This window comes from Mastigoproctus giganteus, chromosome 9 (assembly GCF_048544385.1).
Source record: "Mastigoproctus giganteus isolate SK-2022 chromosome 9, ASM4854438v1, whole genome shotgun sequence".
Lineage (NCBI taxonomy): Eukaryota > Metazoa > Arthropoda > Arachnida > Uropygi > Thelyphonidae > Mastigoproctus > Mastigoproctus giganteus.
The window spans coordinates 149,390,224-149,415,545 of NC_143583.1; the positions used below are offsets into that span (position 1 = coordinate 149,390,224).

The 25,322-nt window shown below is 36.9% G+C and overlaps 1 protein-coding gene across 1 annotated transcript in view; it reads right to left on the bottom strand.

Moving 5' to 3' along the window:
- Ack (activated Cdc42 kinase) overlaps positions 1-25,322 on the bottom strand; it is a 333,372-nt gene that overhangs the window by 201,034 nt on the left and 107,016 nt on the right. Inside the window, exons 5-6 of the mRNA XM_090380828.1 lie at positions 16,337-16,522; positions 8,976-9,067 (exon numbers count right to left, since the gene is read on the bottom strand). Of these exons, the coding sequence (XP_090236954.1) occupies positions 8,976-9,067; positions 16,337-16,522 (278 nt within the window). The remainder of the gene's footprint in view (positions 1-8,975; positions 9,068-16,336; positions 16,523-25,322) is intronic.

The window sequence follows — 25,322 nt, forward strand, 5'->3', positions numbered from 1 at the left end:
ATGGTAAGAATATACCCAGCTCCCATGACATGGCCTCAATGATGCTCCCCACATACACACTCAGATTCCCTCCAGTCACTATCTGGCAGAGTTGAGGCAGTGAGAGTATACACTAGCTGATCTGGAGGCCTCCTAGAGAGTTACTAATAGGTTTGATTCAGTGGACTATCTAGCAGCTGGCCTGCAAACATCACTTTAGAGCTGTACCCTCAAAATGTAAGGAAGATTGGATCTCACTGTGATGACCATCATAACCTCAAAAGACATCAATCATACTGCATGGTGGAAGAGATGGGGGAGGGTTGACTGGAACTTTGCTGTGGAGACTAAACATGGGTTCCACCACTTCAACCCTCCAATAAGCAAAGTGGTAGTATTGCACTGGTTGATGAGAGTCATCTACCAATCAGTACTGCCTGGTAAACAGAGGAGCGGTATTCATCTGTATGGTGTGGGTGCTACATGTCCACCCCCTGCTTATGTTGGTTCACACCTGGACGGTCACCTCCAGTGTGCTAAGTGCAGTATTTCAGGACTTGCACATGGCAGTTATACCCATATTAATCACCCTGGCAACTTTTATATTATCTGAAAACTTAGACAATAAAGCTGATATGCATTCCTCGATATTATTAATAAATACAGAAAAAAGAAAAACACTGGGTGCAGCACTGTATCACAGGGAGCTCCACTAATATCATTCATCCAAGAAGAGCAGTGCCCACTGATAAACTCCTCTTTGTCCTCTCTCACTCAGCCACAGCAGCAACTTGCCCTTAAGAGCAGAAGCCTGAAAAACAAGATGCATGGTATTTCAGAGACTGCTGGGAGCCATTGCAGTACAAGTAAACACATGGGTTGTGTTAGGGTAGCTAAGAATAGAAACAGGTGCAGGTATACTTGCGTGTACACCAATGCTAGGAGTTTAGTAAATAAATTTGATGAATTTGAGGTATTGCTCAAAACATCGAAGGCAGATATTGTTGGGATATCAGAGACGTTGTGTCACACAGATATAAGGGATGCAGAACTGCAATTTGGGGATTACAACGTCTACAGAAAGGATAGACAGGATAGGAAGGGGGGAGGGGTTATGCTATTAGTTAAGAAACACATAAAAACCAAGGAAGTGAAGCCAGTCGACATCGCTGGACAGTGCAGTGTGGAGTCAGTTTGGTGTGACATAAACATTGGGAGATCAAAATTGAGAGTAGGAGTGTGCTATAGGCCTAATGACTCTGATGAGTATAATAAGGAACTGTACAGGGAAATAGAGTGGGCCAGTAAATCAGAGTGTCTTATAATGGGAGATTTTAATTTCCCAGATATTGACTGGAATTTGGGGGCTGGTTACTCACACACTAGCAGGGCTTTTGTGGATTTATTGTGGATGATTGTTTTCTACATCAGCATGTTCGGGAGGCAACTAGAGAGAGTAATACTCTTGATTTGATTATCAGCAGTGATTCTTCATGCATTAAGAATCTGCAGATAAATGAACCACTAGGTGGCAGTGATCACAGTGTGCTGAAGTGGGATTTACTCAAAGAGGTAACTACCATTAGGGGTAAAGGGAAGGGTTATTGCTTCCGTAAAGGCGACTACGATGGACTGAGACAGTATTTAAATTCTATACAGTGGGACCAACTGATGATGTTACCAACAGCAAATTCAAAATGGGAAGCATTCAAAGAACTTATCTTGGAAGCTACTAGGCTTTACATAGCAACTAAGAAATATTGTTCAAGGTTTAGGCCAAAATGGATGTCAGATGAACTAATGAGGCATATGGCAGAGAAGAAAAATGCATGGGATACATACAAATTAACACATGACACAGAAGCCTATGATAGATACAAGTTGATATGCAACCAAGTTACAAAGGAGGTTAGGCAGGCGAAGGCAGATTACGAGAAATCCTTGGCAAGGGATGCAAAGAAAAACAGCAAAGAGTTCTTTACTTATGTAAACTCTAGAAGGAAGGGGATGAATCAGATTGGTCCACTTGATATTGATGGGTCAAGTGTTGATGATCCTGCTCAGGTAGCCAACAAACTAAATGAATATTTTGCATCGACATTCACACATGAGGAGTTATTCAGCGAGGGGAATGCCAGAGGTGTATTCAACTCTAGCAGTAAGCTACAGAATCTTGAAATAACTGGGAGTAAAGTGGAGGAGAAACTGTTGAAGATAAACACAAGAAAGGCACCCGGGGTGGATGGGATCTATCCAGTTATATTAAAGGAGGCAGCAAAGGAAGTAAGCAAACCCTTAGCCATAATTATGAGAGCTTCCTTGGACTCAGGGGAGGTACCCATAGACTGGAAATGTGCAAATGTGACCCCAATTCACAAAGGAGGATCAAAGGCTGACACAAGTAATTATAGACCTGGGAGCTTAACTTCTGTTCCAGGAAAATGAATGGAGGCACTGGTTAAAGAAGCACTGCAGGATCATTTAGACAAGACTTCAGTTATAGCTCAGACACAGCATGGTTTTGTTAAGGGGAAGTCTTGCCTGACCAACTTGATTGGATACTATGATGCAGTCACAAAAGAACTGGATGCAGAGAATAACTTTGATATTATATACTTGGATCTTAGAAAGGCTTTTGATACTGTTGCACATGGAAGACTGCTACACAAATTGGAGCAGTGTGACATTGGAGGCAAATTGCTGCTATGGATAAAGGGGTGGTTGAGGGGGAGAAGACAGAGAGTGGTAATCAATGGACACTGCTCATCGTGGACAGATGTTATTAGTGGAGTCCCTCAGGGCTCAGTGTTGGGTCCATTATTGTTTTCTGTATTTATAAATGATATTGATGATGGTATATCCGGCTTAATGTCCAAGTTTGCAGACGATACAAAGGTTGGCAGGGTTGTCAAGGACACTACTGACACTATGCTGCTGCAACAGGATCTGGAAAGGTTGAGCAGATGGGCTGAGAGGTGGCAAATGAAGTTTAACATTGACAAATGTAAAGTACTACATATGGCAAACAGCAACCCCAGAGCAATGTATCAACTCTGTGGTACTACACTGACAGTGGTAGAGAATGAAAGGGACTTAGGGGTGGTTGTGCAGGCAGATATGAAGTTCTCTGAACAGTGCAGATGGGCTGCAAGAGTAGCTCATGGAGTATTGTCAATGATATACAGGAATTTTTCCAGCAGGGATAAGGAGGTGATTATTCCATTGTATAAGGCGATGGTCAGGCCACACCTAGAGTACTGTATACAGGTCTGGAGGCCTCATTTCAAGAAGGATGTAGAGCTGCTGGAACGAGTACAGAGAAGGGCAACAAGATTAGTGAATGGAACAAAGGGGTGCTCTTACGAAGAAAGGCTTAAGTTTTGCAAATTACAGTGTCTGGAGACTAGGCACCAGCGAGGTGATCTGATAGAGGTGTATAAAGCCTTGAATGGTTTAAGCATGCTCAATGCTGATGGGATTCTTCCTCTAGCTCAGAAAAATCACCTGAGAGGGCATAAATTCAAATTGAGGAAAGACAGATGTAGGATAGACGTGCGGAAATTTGCCTTTAGCCAGCGGGTGGTTGGTTGGTGGAACAGACTTCCATCCCTTGTGGTGGAGGTTGATAGCCTAAATAAGTTTAAGGCTCAGCTGGACAGGTATTTTGAACGAACAGAGGGGTGAAGTGGAAGTGGGCTTTTTTTTTTTTTTTTTTTTGGCTGATGCTGCATAAGCTTTCTTTCTTGCATCAAATGCCTCTACTAATGCTAATGCTAATGCTACAATGCTACAAATTTGTTTAGCAGTCTTTTATGTGCAACAGTATCAAAAGATTTTGTAAAAGATAAATATATGTTAAAATAATTTTTTTTTAATTCAGTTCCTTTGTTACTGCATCATAGTATACAATCAGAATGATCAGAAAAGATTGCCCCTTAACAAATCCATGCTGTGACCACTATATAAATGCAATCCTGTCTAAATGGTCCTGCATTACTTCTTTAACCACTGACTCCATTATTTTCCTTGGAAGAGAATTCCAGCTAATAAGTCCATAATTGCTCACTTCACCCCTTTGCACATCACCAATCCATAAGGAATCCTAAGATGCTCTCACAATCATGGCTAGAGGTTTGCTTAAATCTTTCATTACTTCCTATAATATAGCTGGATAGATCCCATCCACCAAAGTGCCCTTTTTTTTATTTTATGTTTAGTTTCAATTTCACTTCACTTTCCTCTGCTATCACAAAATCATTTAGCTCTATATTAGATTTCATAAATTTCTGGTATCTGCATCCCTAACATTCTTTGCCAGAGATTTTTCACAATCTGCCTTTTGCTAGACTAACCTGCCTTTTGACTTGATTGCAGAATAGTTTATATCTATTGTAGGCTTCTGTATCAATGTGAAAATTTTTAAGCATCATGTGCATTCTTCTCTGCCACAAGTCTCATAAGCTCACCTGATATCTATTTAGGTCTAAGCCTTAAACAGTATCTCTTAGTTGGTATAAAAAGCCTAGTAGCCTTGTACACTTATAACCCTGATTATTTCCCATTTAGAATTTGTTGCTAGTAACGTCATCAGTTTAGTCTCACCACATAGAATTTAAGAAACAGCTCAGACCACTGTATTCACCTTTAGGAAAGCAAAAACTCTTGCCTTTGTCAGGAGACCACATCAATAAATCCCATCAATACCATGGTCACTGCCACCTAGTGGGTCATTTTTCTGTAGATTCTTAGTGAGCATAGGGTAGCTGCTGATAATCAGATCAACAATACTGTTTTCTCTCATTGTTTCTTTAACCTGCTGGTGTAGAAAACAGTCAACCAATAAATCCAGAAAAGTATTTCTACTGTGTGGGCGACCAAATCACAAGCTCAGATCAATATCTGTAAAGCTTGGAAAGTTCTTCATTATAAGGCAATCTGATTTACTGGCCCACTCTAAATGTTTGTACATTTGTTCATTATACTCATCACAGTCATTAGGTCAGCAACACATTTCTACTCTCATTTTTGTTTTCCCTGCTGAGTCAGTTAGTGTGCTTATATCACAACAAGACTCATTATTGCATTGGTTATCCATGTCAGCTGGATGCTATGTCTTAGGTTTTATGTGCTCCTTAACTAAGAGCATAACCTCCCCTCCTGTCCTGTCCATTCGTTCTATACATATTGTACCTCCTATTTTCTGAATCCCTTTTATCTGAATGATGCCATGCCTCCAACATCTCCACGTCTGCATTCAATGACTCGACCAGTATTTAAACAAAATCATCACATTTATTTACTATGCTCCCTGTATTAGTGTACATGCAAGGAAACATGCACTTTTACTCTTTGTAACTGTAACACAGCCCATGTATTTGCTTGTTCCATTAGGCCCCCCAACAGGACTTGAAATACTCACCACCTTGCTTTCCAGGCTACTGCATGTTCCAACAGAAGCAGTGCAAGATTCACTTTCACCTCTGTTTGCAGTTACTGTTAATCTATTAGTCTATTTATCCCCACACTAGCAATTTTCTGACCCAACTAACACTGCCTCAATAACACAGAAAATATTCTTGCATCTCTTCTACTTAAGTGTATCCTATCCCTGTAGAAACAGTCTCTCCTCTTAACAAGCACAGACCATGCTAGGAAAAATTCTCCCTGATGAGCCTTGTACAGTTGTCTCTCCAGGGCCAAATTGATTGATAAGGCTCTCTTCGTGTACTCCTCTCTATCATGTCTTGGCAGAATTGCTGACACTGTCAATTTCAATCCCAACTCTTGACGTTTTCTCAACATTATTCTGTACTTGTAATACCAATGTGCAATATTACCTTCTGTGCCCTTAAAAGACGACAGCTTCTCTACAACATCATCACTTTAGCCCCTGGTAGATGTACCCTGGTTCTATTTCACCTGGCCTTTTTGTATAATATATTTCCTGTTTCCGTCACAATTGAGTTACCAACTATAGTTATTTCCTGTGGGATAAGAAATCTCTACTCTCAAGAATATCATTGTGTTATCTGATGCTGGATAATGAGCTCTAGCATTGAGATGGGCAGTTGAACCCTTGCTGGGTCCCTGTCTTTTATTCCTTTGAGGGTAGCAATAACAACCCTGTCCTTCAAGCCTTTATATAAGCCCATTAGAATGCTGAATTTCACTAACCTCCTCATGGTCTTTAACAACAAATACATATAAGGGCATTCCCTATGGCTTCCCTATTCCCTAAAGGTAGTTTCACAGAGAGGGCACAAGTAACACACATAATATAATATCATCCTGATTCATAGAACTGCCCCCAGAAGTTCTCCCCCAAATCAAAGCATTCTTGCTACTCTGTGACCTTTGCTTTGCTGATGCACAATTTTAGTCTAAATTTAATTTAAAAACAATAGATGTTTTTAAATTAAAAACAAGAGATACAAAATAATAATGCTACATTAATCCTGCTTTTTTGAAGGCAGTACAAACTATGCTATGTTAGATAATGTTGCACATTATAAAATATTGTTTGTACAACTATAAATTTATAGTTCACAGACCAAATAAATATACTTCTGATATTAATTACACTCCTACAAAACTACATAGAAAACTTCAGAGAATCAATACTATAATAATAGCGGTAGAATTCGAACATTCTTATATCAATGCAACATAATGACAGCAGAATTCGATTTGGTTTTTCAGGCAACTTGGAAGGCCAAGTAACAAACAAACTTAATGACTTAATAGAAGAAACACAAATAATAGTCACAAATACTAATTTTAAACTAAAAGTTACCAAAAACATTAGTTTTTGAACATTAATCAATTTTAAGCAATAAAAAAGTATTCCACTTAGCAGCCCCCAAAAGCGATTTGAGTTCCCACAATCATGCCCTTTTGAAACTCTGTGATATCTTTACTACATCCCATAACTGCTACTTTATCACTTTGACTTGCACAACCAAATGCAAATTACCACTGCTCTAGAGTAGGAAACTGTTCAGCTTTTTATACTGCAAGCTATGCGGCAAGTCCATTACGGATGGGATAGTCATAATTCAGTGACCACTGAATGCATATTTACTATTAATAGTTCTGGCTCAGATTTTGCAGATGCTGTTGACTCAAATGACTCATATAAATTTGTATACTTCATGTATATTTGAAAATTCATACATGAAAATGAATTCGTATTCATATTCCTCAACAGGTTAAAGCAAAATTATAACCTAATGCCAACCAAGTCAGGCTTCGTTTGCACAGTAAGTCAGTCCTCGACTCACAGAGTTAATTCATTTTGAAGGTTTCTGTGCAAGTTGAAAATGTAAGTCCAACAATGTTTAAATATGATATATTTTATATATACATTCATTTAAATTGATAACTCAAGTTAAAAAAGTAATGCTTACAAAAACAATGTTAAGAAAATTAAAATTTATTTAGTATGTATATGCAGTACATATACAAAAACACAACTTTAAGAAAACTAATATGTATTTACTATTTGCTCAGATTTTGAAAATGTTGATGGCAATGATTCTTTTCTCTCTAATTTATATCAGTACTTAACAAGTTATTACTATAGATTTTTTTCTTCTTATCATAAATCACTTTATGATGTAGGTATGTCTCAGCAGTCGGTTTGATGTTGTATGATTTTGATGAAACCACCCATGCCTTGCATTAAATGTAGTGCTAGCAACCTCTCACCTTAGATATATTTTAGGTCATTCAAAAGGCTCAAAACGTTTACTTATATGAGCATAAGGTTTATTGGCATTTGTTATTTATGTAGGTTTTTAATCCAAACACTCAATTTTTCCATTTTTTTATATTAATCTGCTCTTTTCTAGAAAATAACTGTGGACTGCATTGGCCAGAACATTTTACATAGGACAGCTGCATAATTCAATCTTTGTTAATTACTTGTGTTCTTATTTGTCAGCTCATTCACTTTGTAAGACTGTGCAATGTCTACAGACTTTCACCACATTGATATCATTTAATTATTTCCCCTTTAGTTTCCATAGTTATAATTGCCTCTTCTTACCACTCTGAAGCTTTTTCCCACTTTAGTATTTTCTCAGACATAAGGTTTATCTTTATGAAGAGTAGTATATTTGAATGAGCCACAACTTATACTCAAGAAATAACAAAACAAAATGGTGAAAGCAATGCTGTCAGCCATGTTTTTGCATAGTAATAATGCTATATACGAGCAGAGATGAACTCAAATCTTGCACAAAATTATGAAAATTCTATGGAAAGTAATTTCAATGTAAACACAAAATATAACATAAATATATGAACAATCACTCCTCAACTTACGATGAAGTTCCCCTTTGACAATGTCATAAGTCAAATGTAAGCCCATTTTTTACATCATAACAGATTTATTTATTTTTTTATTTAATTGCTTGTTTATTTATTTATTAAATTTTCTTTTTATTTTATATTTTAGTGTTATATTTTATTAGCTTTATATTTTTTTAGTTTATTTTTACAAATCTTTAAAATCCGTTTCTTTATAGAACTTTTTTTTTTTGTCCCAGTAGGCATGATTTACGTACGTAGATGGTTTTTTCAAAGCCGATAAACAGAATTAACTGTTATAAAAAATGCATCTACCTCAATAATTTTGGGTAATTTCATGCTCTCTTTAATACCATTACAGAGGTAGCTGAAGTAGTTGTATGGTGCTTTCACAGGTGTGTAAAATATTTTAAATTTTTTCTGGAAACAACCATTGTAAGTCCAGATTGTTATAAGTTACATATGTCATAAGTTGAGGAGAGACTGTACAATAAAAATGCCATATCATAATGTACAATCCTGTGTGCAGCAATAATGACCACAGAAGTTGAAATACCTAAACTGTTTAAATTAAAAAAAAAAAAAAAAAAAACCTGTGTTCTACAGACCCATGTAACTCAAAACCATATAAGCTGGGGATTTACTGTATACTCAAAAAATTATAAAACTAAAATAAAACAACAAACCATGGAAATGGGACTTTCTTATGATCTGTCATAACGTAATAATCTTCATGGTTTGGCAATGCTCTCATCAATCCAAAATCTCCGATTTTTACCTATTATAAGAAGAAGAATTGGGAGGGAAACCTAAATAATCATGTATAAGCACTTTAAAGTTCATTTATAGTTATTTATTCAGAACTCATCCACAAATGGAAATAATGAAAGTGCTGCAAATGAATATTCTGCAGTATATACAGAAAACATTTCTCTAATAGGTTTTTGACTCCTTATTGGTGTGTTATGAAAAAAAATGAATAAAGACATTCTGATTTCATACAAACATAAAAAGCAATCTTGAAGTTCTAAACCAAAAGGAAACAGAATATCATTTAAAAAATTTGCTTTAAACCTTCAGTGATCATGTGATATTAAAATATAAGCCCAGTACTTTTTTGGCACTTACTTCATGCAAAAAATTAAATAAAAAAGTAAAAGTCCAAATACATGAACCTTTACTCACCTTTCAGATATAGCAGGTAGTTTTAATTTATATTTTATTTATATTTGGTCAGAATATAACAGAGTCAGGGCCAAGGTCAAAAGAATCAGATAAACAGTCACCCCCCCCCATTCTTCTGAATGGAGGCAGAAGTGCTTGCTATTACTTTCTTCTTACCCTACTTCATTAGTTCATTTGATAACCATTTAGGCCTAAACCTTTACTGATATATACTCTAAAAGGAAGGGAATGAATCTGATTAGTCCACTGGATATCGATGGTTCGACTGTTGATGATCCTGCTCAGATAGCAAACAAACTGAATGAGTATTTTGCATCTACATTCACACGTGAGGAATTATTAAGGTTTGAAAATGGCAGATGGTTATCAAATTGTAGCAGGGTGCTTAATGATTTTGTAATAACTGAAAACAAAGTGGAGGAGAAATTGTTGAAGTTAAACATAAGAAAGGCACCTGGGGTGGATGGGATCTATCCAGTTATATTAGAGGTGGTGGCAAAGCAACAAAGCAAACCCTTAGCCATAATTGTGAGCGCAATCCTTGGACTCAGGGGAAGTCCCCACGGACTGTAGATATGCAAATGTATCCCCAATTCACAAAGGGGATCGAAGGGTGACACAAGTAATTACAAACCAGTTAGTTTAACTTCTGTTCCAGGTAAAATAATGGAGTCACTGGTTAAAGATGCATTGCAGGATCATCTAGACAAGACTGCAGCAATAATTCAGACACAGCATGGGTTTATTAGGGGAAAGTCTTGTCTGACAAATTTGATAGGATATTATGATGTGGTTACAAAGGAATTGGATGCAAAAAATAATTTTGATATCATATATTTGGATTTCAGGAAAGCTTTTGACACTATTGCGGCTGGAAGACAATTTGACACTATTGCGGCTGGAAGACAATTTGACACTGTTGTGTCCAATTGTCTTCCTATTGTACAAATTGGAGCAGAATGGTATTAAGGGTAAGTTGCTACAATGGATAAAAGGATGATTGAGTGGGTTAAGACAGAGGGTGGTAATTAATGGGTGCTGCTCTTCGTGGACTAATGTTATTAGTGGAGTCCCACAGGGTTTGGTTTTGGGTCCACTGTTGTTTTGTATATTTATCAATGATATTGATGAACGTATATCAGGCTTAGTGTCGAAGTTTGCAGATGATAAAAAAGGTTGGCAGGGTTGTTAATGACAGTAATGGCAGTGTGCTACTGCAACAGGATCTAGATAATTTGGGCAGATGGGCTAAGAAGTGGCAACTGAAGTTTAATCTTGACAAATGCAAAGTCCTGCATATAGGTAGAAGTAACCCCAGAGAAACGTACCAACTGTGTGGTACTACACTTAAGATGGTAGAAAATGAAAAAGACCTGGGAGTAATTGTGCAGTCAGATATGAAGTTTTCTGAGCAATGCAGACAGGCTACCAGGGCAGGTCATGGGGTGTTGTCAATGATATATAGGAATTTTGCTAGCAGGGAGAAGGAGGTGATTGTCCCTCTGTATCAGACAATGGCCTTGAGTACTGCGTACAAGTCTGGAGGCCTCATTATAGGAAGGATGTAGATTTGCTTGAGCGTGTACAGAGAAGGGCAACAAGATTGGCGAGGGGAATGAAGGGATCCTCTTACCAAGAGAGGCTTAAGTTCTGCAAATTGCAGTGGCTGGAGACTAGGCACCTGTGCGGTGATCTGACTGAGGTGTATAAGGCCTTGAATGGGTTGAGCATGCTGAATTCTGATGGAATGCTTCCACTTGTTCAGATTACGAACCTAAGGGGGCATAAATTCAAATTAAGAAAAGACATATGTAGAATAGATGTGCGGAAATTTGCCTTTAGCCAGTGGGTGGTTAATTGCTGGAACAAACTTCCATCTGTCGTTGTGGAAGTTGATAGGTTAAATAAATTTAAGGAGGAACTGGACAGGCATTTGGAAGGAATGGTGTGATTTTTTTTTTTTTTTATCTGATGCTGCATAAGCTCATACACTTGCTTTCTTGCATCACATGCTGCTACTACTACTACTACAACAAATTCAGTAATATACATGAAGTGGGGGTCTAGAATATCCTGTTGGGTTAAGGAATTCAATCTTTTAACTTGAAAGAAGATGGCTGCCATTCAAATTACAAGCACCATTCAACCATTGGATTTGAAACAATTAAATGTTTGAACTCAAATACAAATTAAATTTACAATCCATGTGAAGGTATCCCAGGATAACCACATGTTATTACAGTTTTGTTTCAATCTGCCACCACAAAAATTATAAGCCAATCCAAATTAAATTCACAATACCAGTGAAAAAGTCTGCCCTCACGAAGATATTTTTGTTATGATCTTCTATCTAGAAACAAGATAGCCAGCCTATTCAGAACTTTGGTGTTTGTAGCCAGATCCATTACAGTACATATGAGGATATCCTCAGGTATCCATATGGAAATGATTTTATTTTAATCTGCCAAAATGAAACATGATGGCTGCAACCCAAAATTATAATCACCACCACCATCTATTTAGGAACCCTTCTGTTTATAAATCAGTCCAAATAGTACAATTCAAGGTATCCTTTAGAATATCCACATGGATATAGTTTTATTTCAATTCACCATTTTTAATTAACTCTAGCAGGAACAGAGCATTATAAACAATTATGGCAATAGATGTATCATAAGACCCTGTTCACCAATTACTTTTTTTAGGAAAAAGACAACAGTTTAAAATGGCACACTGTAGAATTTTATTCTTTATTCTGACACTACAGTGGACATAAGAACAAACAATAGTTTTAGTAAGAGTAATCTTGTTATCAAAAAAAAAAAAAAAAAATCCCTGAGTACTTCAAAGCTAAATTTTGGGACAGTAAACCAGGCAAAATAAGAGGAAAATTGAAACTCTATGGAAAAGTAGTATAGGAGTGGACATGCAGTGCACTTTTTACATGAACATGAAGTGATAGATTTTTCAGTTATATTTTGGCAATAAAAAAAAAAAATTAAAAAACAGATCAAAACTAAAAATTTTATAAAATTATGCCCACATAATTTTAGCAAATATTTTAATTTTTGAGGGAGTTTTTTTTTTTTTTTTTTTTTTTTAAGGATATCTCAATTCATCAGCTACAAGCGAAACACACTGGTTGCCACAGAAATAATAACAGCAATACAACTGTGGAACTCTTGTATTCACAAGTCAATCCAATGTCTCAGACAACATATATAAGGGGGCAAATTTTGATTGAAAAAGGATGGTTGCAGGATAAATTTCCTTTCAGCAGTGAGTAACTGATTGCTGGAACAAACTTCTATCTGGTATTGTGGAAGTGGGTACTTGGAATAAATTTAAGGAAGGATTACATAAATTATCAGACAGGATGGACAGATGAGATTGGTAGGGTTTTTTTTTTTTTTTTTACCTCTTTCTTTTGGCTAATACTGTCATTACTAAGTGATAAGGTGCTAGACTATTCTAAGGGTGTATTTTATTTTTAAGTGTAGCAGGCTGGAATAGAAAAGGTTACTGGCTGTTCAATATTCTGAATGATGGCTATATTTTGAATTTTAGTTTGTTCACTTTTGATATTTTTGTGATAAAGGTGGAGAAAATCAGCATTCACTCTCCTCTCCAAATGTGCCCACAGTGGCTCAATAACATTTAAATCTGGTGATTGTACTGGCCATGGGAGATGCTTAGCCTCAGTTTCATGCTCCTCAAAACCAAGATCGGACACATCTAGCTAGTTGTATTGAAACATTATCATCTTGAAACATGGCATCATTTGTGGAAACAATGTTTGCACCATGAGATGAGCCTGGTCACTCAGAATAGTAAGCGACCATAAACAATAGAGCCAAAAACTTATGGAGGGACATAAAATAATGGAACACCTGTGAAAAGAGTTACAAGCATGAACTGGTATGGTGTTGGACCACTCTTTGCTTTTAAAACAATTTATATTCTATGTAGAATAGATTCAAATAAATCTAGAACTGTCTTAAGAGGAATATAAACCATTCTTCATGGAGGAATGTTTCTAGCTCATTGAGTGATAAACGTGGAGAAAATCAGCCACTCTCCTCTCCTCTCCAAATATGCCCACAGTGGCCAATAACATTTAAATCTGGTGATTGTACTGGCCACGGGAGATGCTTAGCCTCAGTTTCATTCTCCTCAAAACCAAGATTGGACACATCTAGCTAGCTGTATTGAAACATTATCATCTTGAAACATGGCATCATTTGTGGAAACAATGTTTGCACCATGGGATGAGCCTGGTCACTCATTCAGGGTGATAACAGGGCTGCCCAAACCCATTGTTTATCACCCAGTCATCGTGATGCACTTCTTTTGGCATCCACTAAACAAACTCTCCCTGATGTTGGAAAAAGTGTGAATGGTGAATCGTTTGAAAATAAGACATGTTACCAATCAACATGTTCAGTTTTTGTGTTCCTTAAACACAGTGCATTTTCTTTCTAGCATTACCATCAGTAATGAGTGTTTTGGCAATAGCAGCTTTAATTATTTACATAACGAATATAATTCATTATATAAAAATCAAACTTTACATTATTACAGGTAAAGAAGTATTTACTTTGCATTAAAAGAACCACAGTAACCTAATAGCTATTGTTAACACCATCCATATGCTAGAAAACCATTTCCTACCACATGGCAAAGGTGTGAAAATTAATATCATTCATGTATGTAGAGGGGGTTCAGATAGGAGATTTAATCCCTCCCTGTACATAAACGTAATACTGGTTATGCACCTGTTCCATGCTTACACTGCTGCATTTACCTAAAGCAGAGATTAAGAATTTTGGGGATTATTAAAACTTTTTTAACATTTAAAACAGACATATACAGGTGAATAGCTGACTATCATTACACATGTTTTCAGTTTTCATATATCTGTAGTTAGTGGAAATTTCTGCTAGGTTGCATAAGTAGCTTTCTTTCTTTCTTCTTCCACCTTGGCTCAGTAATCTAATGTAGTGCTGCTTCTGTTGACATTTTGTTTGCACATTTAAGTTGGTTTTTATTTGTAAAAAAAAAACAATTAAAGGTATCTTAATTCTAGCTTTTAGTTTTTTTCTGATCACATTTTTCATATATACCAGGATATACATGAAAAATATGATTGGAAAACAAATAATAAATGAACCTAAGGGTGGAGATAAAAATGCAAAAAAAAAAATTACAGCAAAAAAAAGGACATAAAAGGCTTTTTTAGAGGTGAATTTAGAAATTCCTAACTGGCAAAATTGGCATTCAAAGCGAAATGAGGTGAGTTAATCTAGTGAGAACATGTGGTGATGGCGATTCAATACAAGACTGCTCAATTGACTATGAATTTCAGTATAACTAGAGTTTAAGATATCCCACTTGGATGCAATTAAGAAAAGAAAAAAAAACACCGATCACCTAGATTAAACATCAAAACATGCTTTGCCACAGGTTGTGCCACATCATTACAGTGCCACGGCTCTCTTTGATGAACACAACTCAAACCTAAGGAGAACTTCAAAGATGTAAAGGAAAGCTAAAAATTCCCTGAAATCATATAAGGAAGTCTAGCCAGAAAATGCAAACTTTAGATATCCTCTGAGAAGTATTTTAAACAGCTGTCTTCAGCTTGTCCTCATTAAGTATCATGTATCATTAGGCAGTGATGTATCATGGCATGATACATCACTGCATAGTACACTTGATTGGAGAGTGGATTCATTTCCTGTCTGTGACTGGAGGAATTCTTTAGGTCTCTTCAATCAGGGTTATAGGTAGCTGATCTGAGGCTGAGAGAATAGGATTTTTCCACATGCAAATCTGCCTGTGAACACACACATACATATTGTATAGACAAAAGAACATGGCCCATATTAGTCACCCAATGTGAGAGTGGAAGTGAAGAGAATTGCTTCCCTACCCACATTTGCAGCTGTGAGGTAATCATGTTACCTTCAGCGCCTCCGTAGCCAGGTGGGCAGGAGCAGCAGTGCGTAGCACACACTTCTTGATTAGACTGGGGTTCGAGCCCATGACCACCACATATCCCTGGAGCAATATGGCCTTAGTTGCTAATGCTCCTAAAAACAAAATAACAAACAAACAACAAACAAACCTTCAGCCTTCATATCATCTTCCATTTCATCTTAACTTTCCACTTCAGCTGAAAAGTCTGCCAGACCTTACATAATTTCAGTGCAGCCACTTCCACCTTCACCTGAGTCATCTAAGCTAGATGTCTAACATCACTGACTCCAGCCAATTGTTAAGATAATAATTTTATTAAGATAATAAAACTGTGCATATTCATATGCACAGCTTTATTATCTTAAATTTTTTTTAAAACATAACTAAGTTTTTTAAGCAGAATATTTTAATCAAATGAATATGTAATTTGTCTGTGCTCTTTTTCTCTAACATGAATATGTAAAAAGCAGGTGTAATAATACTGTAGAAAACCTTCAAACTTTGCATAATCCATATTATTGTGTTATGTGTACCTCCTGTGTTCGTTATACATGGTGATTTTCAGGAACTTAACCAAAGTGTAACAAGCATCAACTGAATGTAACATTTATTATACTGTTTTTATTGATTTTATCTGCATTAATTATTATGACTCATTCTTTCAGAAGCATAATTTTTTTATTGATATAATCAATTTATCAGTTAATGATTTTATTTATTTATATATATATTAGTTTGTTTATTCATTATTGTAAGTAAAAAATTAGTCTTTTGCAAAATGAGTTAGATTTGATGAGTATATTCTGTATTTTGTGTTAACAAAATTTCACTGAGTAAAATGATATATTAAAATATAAAATAGAAAAACTGCACTTCAGCTTACTTTTTGGGAAGAAGCCAATAGTACATTTCTTGCTGCCAAATCTCTATGTAAAAATCTTTTGGATTCTAAATATGCCATGCCATTTGCAATCTGTACTGCATATTCCAGAAGAACAGAGATGGGAGTATGATGACATTCTTTTCTCAGGTGATCACGTAATGAACCAAGTGGTGCAAGTTCTGTGACCTAAATGGACATTCTGTCTTCATTAAAATACATAAGCAAAAACTAAATAAATTCAAGTTTTAATGCAATTAAGATTATTTCCATTGAAGAGTTTAAATTAAAATGTCCACAATTTCATCAAATAGTCCATATAGTAACTTGATTAGAAAGTTGTACATTAAATATTTAATGATTATCCTAGACAATATTCCTTTAAAACTAATTAGCATATTAAAATAAACTGCTCTTGTTAGTATAAATTAGAAGATAATATAGTGCCCATAATTTTTTTCATTTAGTTTAAATTAACATAATTAAGCTGTGTATCTATACAGAGCACAGCTTACAGGTTAAAATGAACACATTATCCCTTGAGGAGATGCGTCAAAAAATGTCACGCACATAGTTGTTCATCAATTAGTTTTTCAGAAATAAAAGCTAGAAATAATTTAAAAATTCATACAAATTTCATTTAGTTTAAATTAACATAATTAAGCTGTGTATCTATACAGAGCACAGCTTACAGGTTAAAATGAACACATTATCCCTTGAGGAGATGCGTCAAAAAATGTCACGCACATAGTTGTTCATCAATTAGTTTTTCAGAAATAAAAGCTAGAAATAATTTAAAAATTCATACAAATTGGTTATGTGACATGTTAGCTCTCACTCACTTTTACTGCTCTTGATTGAGAGCTAGGCATCTCCCATTCTAGCTTTCATGAACAGTTATAATGTGTAACTCATAATTCATAAAACAGTTACATATTGTAATATATTTCATATATTTGTCAAAAACTGACAAGTATATGAAGGGACAGGGAAGGGGGAGTAATTGTTCACTGAGTTACATTTAGAAAATCAAAAAAGGACATGTACACTTTAATATCAGACAAAAGTAACAATAAAGAAAGTTGAGCTCTACATCATAATACGTGTCCAGAATCACAAAGTTTATCGATAGCAATAAAAGTAGCAGTATTACTCCTGTAATTCACTATTACTTCTGTAATATTTCACTATTACTCCTGTCCTAGCACGGACTGCTGGAACAGGAGGAATAGCAGTCATATACTTTGCTAATTTACTCATATTCTGACTTTTACCAATATCTATTCAGTGAAAAAGGCATATGAATTTCTTGTTGCTGATACAGAAATATTAGGATCTCATTTTGGTCCTTAAGGTTGTCACAGACATTCTCTCAGACATGCCAGACAAGCTGTACTTGCTACCTGGGAGTCTAAAACGCTGATGGAACTGATATTTAGGTGACACTCAAGTCAAGTGGACCCAATTTCGGCGAAGTCCAGACGGTCTGTGACAGCCAAATCCTCTGCTTGCACCTTCACGATGGTGGGACTGTTAGTAATCCTGGGTATACCCTCCATGCACAAGTACATGGTGGGTGACCACCCAGGTGTGAACCAACGTCAGCAGGGGTCGAGGTGTGGCACCCACACCACATGGAGGAACGCCGCCCCTCAATGTTACCAGACAGTACTAGGTGGTAGATGACTCTCATCAACCGGTGAAATACCACCACTTTGCTTATTGGAGGCTTGAAGTGGTGGAACCCATGTTTAGTCTCTAGAGCTAGTCAACCCTTCCCTATCTCTTCCATCATGCAGTATGATTGATGACTTTTGAGGTTATGATGAACATCGTGGCGAGATCCAATATTCCTTACATTTCGAGGGTACAGCTCTAAAATGGTGTTCGCAGGCCGGCCGCTAGTTAGTACACCGGACCGAACCTATTGGTAACTCTCTAGGAAACTTCCGGATCAGCTAGTGTATAATGTTGCTACCTCTACTCTGCCAGATAGTGACTGGAGGGAGTCCGAGTAGTGTGTATGCGGGAAGCATTGTTGAGGCCACGTTATGTCAAGGATTTGGGTATATTCTTACCACATGTACGCCATATCCAAAAATTTCATTACTTCATACAGCACGTCCCACCTACGTTTTCTTACTATTGAATACACCATGAATTGTCAAACTAATAGAGCAAGCTTATCTGCGAAAAGATCTAAACCTCCCAAGGACTTCCTAATTCATTTCACAAATATACGTGGTCTCAATTCTAATCTCAACGATGTCCATTTCCACTTGCAGTCTGCCAAACCCTATGTACTTTTTCTGACAGAATCTCAGTTATTGGTTGATTCATCTACTGCTCATCTCAGATGCCCAAATTATTCGCTGTATGATTCCTTTCGCCTCAAAGGTGGTACTTGTGCATATGTCCGTTCTGATATTCCCTGTCAGAGACTTGGCAATTTGGAATCTACTCTCTTTAATCTTCTCTAGCTTAAAATCTCTCTATCTCATTGTGTCAAATTCATCTGTTGTCTCTACCGTTCTCACAACTCCACTAATCACTTGGAGCTCTTTGACTTCCTCTCTTTGCAACTTGACTTTCTCCAGTCCAACTTTCCTAACAGTGAGGTAATTTTCCTTGGTGATTTTAATGTTCACAACTCCAGCTGGCTTCCTTTTTCTAGTCACACCGACCCAGCCGGTTGAGATGCTGAGGCTTTTGCAATTACTAATGACCGTGCACAGATTGTTCATTACCTACAAGAATACTGGACAATCCTAATCATACAGCCAACACGCTTGAGCTTTTTCTCACAAACAACCCTTCTAAGTACACGGTCGAAGTGAGAGGTCCTTTAGGCACTTCAGATCACAACTTGGTGATTGTCTGTTCTCCAATGGAGCCTTTATCTCATGGCTATTCCCAACCTCGTGTTGTTTGGCATTACAAGAATGCAAAATGGGATGACCTGCGAGATTTCCTTTCTTCTTTTCCTTGGTCAGATTACTGTTTCAGAACTTCTGATGTCAACGTTTGCTCAGATCGTGTCAGTGAAATTATTCTTGCAGGAATGGAATCCTTTATCCCACACTACACTTTAAAATCTCGTCCTTTATCTAAACCTTGGTTTTCCAATAAATGTGCTAAGGCTGTTCAAGAGAAGAATGTTGCATATCGTAATTGGCTTGTTTCTAATTCTTCAGTTTCATTTTCTGCCTAACCAAGCTCGCAACAATTGTAAAGCAGTTATTAATCAGTCCAAACTAGAGTTTGAACAGGCTAAGAGTAGAAAACTTGCTTCTTGCCCTAATGGTAACCGAGCATTCTGGTCTTTTGCCAAAGCTATTGGCCGCAACTTTTGCCCATCTCTGCTCCCACCTCTATCCAAACCAGATGGTTCTGTTGTCAATTCAGCCAAGGATAAAGCTGACTTGCTAGCATCTCATTTTTCTTCCAACTCATGTATTAATGATCTTGGTAAAACACCTCCCACCATTCCCAACACACTCCATTCAATGCCTCCTGTCGTCTTCCGTCAAAAGGATGTCAGAAGGATTTTGACGAATCTTGATGCTAAGAAAGCTCCAGGTCCTGATGGTATTTCTCCACTTGTTCTCAAAACCTGTGCTCCTGAACTTACTCCTATTCTTTGCCGCCTTTTTTCACTTTCTTATTCCAAAGATGTTTTTCCTTCTGCTTGGAAATTTTCTCATATCCAGCCAGTTCCTAAAAAGGGTGACAAATACCTTCTATCCAATTATTGTCCCATTGCAATTACTTCTACTCTTTCTAAAGTAATGGAGAAATCAATTAACCGCCAACTCTTAAACTACCTAGAAACCTTCCATCTGATCAACGATCGCCAGTATGGATTCCATCAGTGTCGATCCACTGGTGATATTCTGGCTTATGTTACCCATTTATTGACAAATTCAATGGAAAAGTTTGGTGAAACACAAGCAGTTGCTCTTGACATCTCAAAGGCTTTCAATCGTGTTTGGCATAAAGGTCTTCTAAACAAGCTTCCATCTTATGGTTTGCCAACTGTTTTTTGTAATTGGTTATCCAGTTTTCTCTCTGATCGCTCACTGAGGGTGATGGTAGATGGCTCTCTGTCTTCTAACTTCTCCACTAATGCCAGTGTCCCCCAAGGTTCAGTTCTTTCTCCCACTCTTTTCCTCTTGTATATTAATGTTCTTCCTCCATTGACTGGAAATCCTATCCATAGTTTTGCAGTTGATAGCACATTGCATTCAACTTTCAAATTTGAGAAACCTTGCCCTGTTCAATCAACTTCAACTTCTCGAAAATCTGCTACCAATTCCTTAAATGCCGATCTTCAGGTAATTCTCCAGTGGAGCAAAGACAACTTAGTTGATTTCAACCCTTCTAAAACCCAGTCTTTTCTTATATCTCGCAAAAAAGGATTCTTCTGTTACTATGCTTTTGGTATGAAAAGCCTAGTCGCTTCCAAGATTAATTCTTTGAATGCTTTCCATTTTGAATTTGCTGTTGTTAACATCATCAGTTGGTCCCACCTAATAGAATTTAAATACTGTTTCAGACCACTGTAGTCACCTATACGAAAGCAAAAACCTTTCCCTTTACCCTTGATGGTAGTTATATCTTTGAGTAAATCCCACTTCAGCACACTGTGATCACTCCCACCTAGTGGTTCCTTTATCTGCAGATTCTTAATGCATGAAGAATCACTACTGATAATCAGATAAAGAATATTACTCCCTCTAGTTGCCTCCTGAATATGCTGCTGTAGAAAACAATCATCCAATAAATCCAACAAAGCCTTGCAACCCACAAATTCCAGTTGATCTCTGGGAAATTAAAATCCCCCATTATAAGACACTCTGATTTACTAGCCCACTCTATTTCTCTGCATAATTGCTCATTATACTCATTAGGCCTATAACACACACCTCCCATTTTTTCTTTCCCAGTGCTTATCTCACACCAACAAACAGACTCAACACTGCATTGTACACCAACATCAACTGGATGCACTTCCTTAGATTTTATGTTTTTCTTAATTACCAGCATAACCCCCTCCTCCCTTCCTATCTTGTCTATCCTTTCTATACATATTGTACTCCCCAAATTCTAATTCTGCATTCCTAATATCTCTGTGACACCACATTTCTGATATCCCAACAATATCTGCCTTTGATGTCTTGACTAGCACTTCAAGCTCATTAAATTTATTAACTATACTCCTAGCATTGGTGTATATGCAAGTATACATGCATATATGTTTCTACTCTTAGTTACCTTAACACAGTCCATGTATTTACTTGTTCCACTATGACCCCCAGCAGTCCTGGAAATCCCCATTGCCTTGCTTTCCAAGCTGCTACTCAACTGCATTTCAATAGAAGCAGTGCAAGAATCACTTTCACCTATGCCAGTGACTACTGCTAATCTATTAGTCCATGTATCTCTCCAAGCTAGCAGTTTGGGAACACAGACATAAGCATAAGGTAATTTTCCTTGGCAATTTTAAAAGTTCATAAGTCTAGCTGGCTTTAGTTTTCTAGTAACAGGGACCCAAAAGAGCACATTGCTAAGGCTTTTACAATAACTATCCACCTCACATAGATTATTCATTTACCTAAAGAAATATCAGATAATCCTAATCTCCAAACACTTTGGATCTTTTCTCACATAATCCCAATTATCAGCTGCCTCAATCATTGCTCGTAATTATTCCTGATTAATTAACTGCGAATAATTAGAAGCACCTAATTATTTAATGTGTGATTCTTTTCACTTCAAAGGTGGTATTTGTACACATTTCTGCTCTAATATTTATTTTCTGTCAAAGATTTAGTAATTTGGAATCTCCTCTTTTCAATATTCTCTGGCTTAAAATAACTCGCTCTCTGCTCTCATTCTGTAAAATTCATCTGTTGCCTTTATCCTCCTCTCATTTGTTATTTGGTTTTTTTTTTTAGGAGCATTAGCAACTAAGGCCATATTGCTCCGGGATATGCGGTGGTCATTCCCTGACCATTCCACATCCTCCGTATTTGGTGGCTCACGGGCTCAAACCCCGGTCTAATCAAGAAGCATGTGCTACGCACTGCTGCACTGCCCACCTGGCTATGGAGGCGCCTCCCTCCTCTCATATCCAATCATTTATTATTATTATATTATTAGCCATATGGCGCAAGGAAGCCTGAGGCTTATGCTGCACCAGCAAAAAAAATTCCTGAGTTACCCTGTGAGAGAGAGAGATTGACAAAGTAGAAAGAAATCAACAAGAAAGAGAAGAATGATGATATCCAGCTCAGGACCCTGGGTATGCCAAGCCCATACTCACCAGATGTGAGCCCCTATTTGAAACCCTTTGACTTCCTTTCTCTAAACTCGACTTCCTCCAGTCCAACTTTCCTAACAGTGAGGTAATTTTCCTTGGCAATTTTAATGTTCATAACTCTAGCTGGCTTTAGTTTTCTAGTAATAGGGACCCAAAAGAGCATGATGCTAAAGCTCTTACAATAACTAATCACCTCACACAGATTGTTCATTTACCTAAAGAAATATCAGACAATCCTAATCTCCAAACACTTTTGATCTTTTTCTCACAAAGGACCAACAAAGCACAAAGTCAATGTGAATGGTCCTCACGGCACATCAGATCACAAATTGCTGATGGTCTCTTCACAATTGGAGCCTTTCTCTTATGGTCATTCTCAGCCTCTTGTTTGGCATTAAAAGAATGTGAAACGGGGTGATCTGCATGATTTCTATTACTGTTTTAAATCTTCTCTGAGGTCAATGTTTGCTAAGACCTTGTCAGTGAAATTATTCTTGTATATACCTCTGTTAAAATCTCATGGTCCTATTGCTTTCTCAACTGATGGTAAAAGCTAACTTATTAGCATCCTACTTTTCTTCTAATGCTTGTATTGATAATCTCAGTAAACCATCTCCTACCATTTCCAGTACACTGGACTCAATGACTTGTATAGACTTCCATGAAAAGGATATCAAAAGAACTTTGAGCAATCTTGAAGCCAAGGAAGCTCCAACATGATGACATATCTCCACTTATTCTCAAAACATGTACTCTTCAGCTTGCTACTGTTTTGTGTCACCTTTTCACACTTTCTTATTCTATTTTCACTTCTGCTTGTAAATTTGTTCATATCCAACCAGTTCCTAAAAAGGGTGATTAATCCCTCCCATCCAATTATCATCCCACTGCACTTACCTCTACTCTTTCCAAAGTAATGGAGAAATTCACTGACCACCAACTCCTAAACTATCTTGAGACCTTCCATCTGCTCAATGATCTCCAACATGGATTACATCAGAGTCGATCTACTGTGATATGCTCATGTTACCCATCTATGGACAAATTCAATGGAAGTTTGGTGAAACTAAAGCAGCTGCTCTTGACATTTCTAAGGAATTTGATCATGTTTGGCATAAAGGGCTTCTTCATGAGCTTCCATCTTACGGACTGCTAATTGTTTTTTGCAACTGCGCATTAAGGTTTCTCTCTCTCTCAATGCTTGCTGTGGGTGATGATAGATGGCTCTCTCTCTTCTAACTTTCCACAAATGCTGGTATTTGCCAAGTTCAGTTCTTCTACTGACTCTAACCTTTTATATATTAATGATAATTTAAATGCTATGCAGTGGGACCAACTAATGAAGTTAGCAATAGCAAATTCTAAATGGAAAGCATTCAAGGTCAAAATCATAGAGGTTACTAGGCTTTTTATACAAACTAAGAGATACTGTTTATGGCTTAGACCTAAATAGATGCCAGAAGAACTGACAAGACTCATGCCAGAGAAGAAAAATATATGAATGCTCATAAATTGTCAGGAGGTACAGAAACCTATAAGAGGTATAAACTAATCTGTAATCCAGTCAGAAAGTGAGTTAGGCAAGCTATGGCAGAATATAAGAATTAGAATCAGAATTATATCAGAATATGTAAAGAAACATAACAAAGACTTCTTGACTTATATAAACACTAGAAGGAAAGGAATGAATCAGATTAGTGCACTAGATATGAATGGTTTAACTGCTGATGATCTGGACAGATCATCAGCAGTTTTTAAGGATCGGTATGCCAAATAGGAACGTGTATATACAAAATTACAAGGAGCTAACAGATTTTGTGCTACTGAGAGAAAAGTGAAAGAGAAATTGTTGAAGCTAAACATAAATAAGGCAAATAGGATCTATCCATTTAAAAAAATGGCAACAAAAGAGGTCAGCAAACCTTTAGCTATAATTAAGAGAGCTTCAATGGATTCAGAAGAGGTGCCTATGGAGTGTAGATAATTGAATATATCCCCAAATCATAAGGTGGATCAAAGAGCAAGGTGAGTAATTACAGCCCTTGACTACTGTCCTAGGGAAAGTAATGGCATCACTAATTAGAGAAGTAATGTAGGACCATCTGGACAGGAATGCAGTTATACAGCAATAATAGCATGGATTTACTGAGGGTCAATCGTGTCTAACCAGTCTGGATACTATGACACTGTACAAGCGAACTGAATGTAAGAAATAATTTTGGCACATTATACTTAGATTTTAGAAGAGGAGCTTTTCATACTGTTCCACAAAAAACACTACTGTAGAAAATGAAGCAATGTGACATTGGCGACAAGTTATTGCTATGAATAAAGGAATTGCTGAATGGGAGAAGACAGAATAGTTACCAATGCTCTTCCTGGGCCAATGTTATTAGTGGAGTCTTCCCGGGTTTAGTGCTGGGATCACTTTGTTATTTTTAATATTTATTAATGACACTGATTACATTAGGCTTAACATACAAGTTTTCAGATGATACAAAAATTGGCAGGGTGGTTAATGACAGTAATCAGGTATGCTACTGCAACAACATGTAGGTAAATTAAGTAGATTGGCTAAGAGGTTGCAACTGAATTTTAACATTTACTTTCACATTTACAAAAGCAAGGTAATGCACACGTGTAGCAGTAATCCCAGAATAACACATC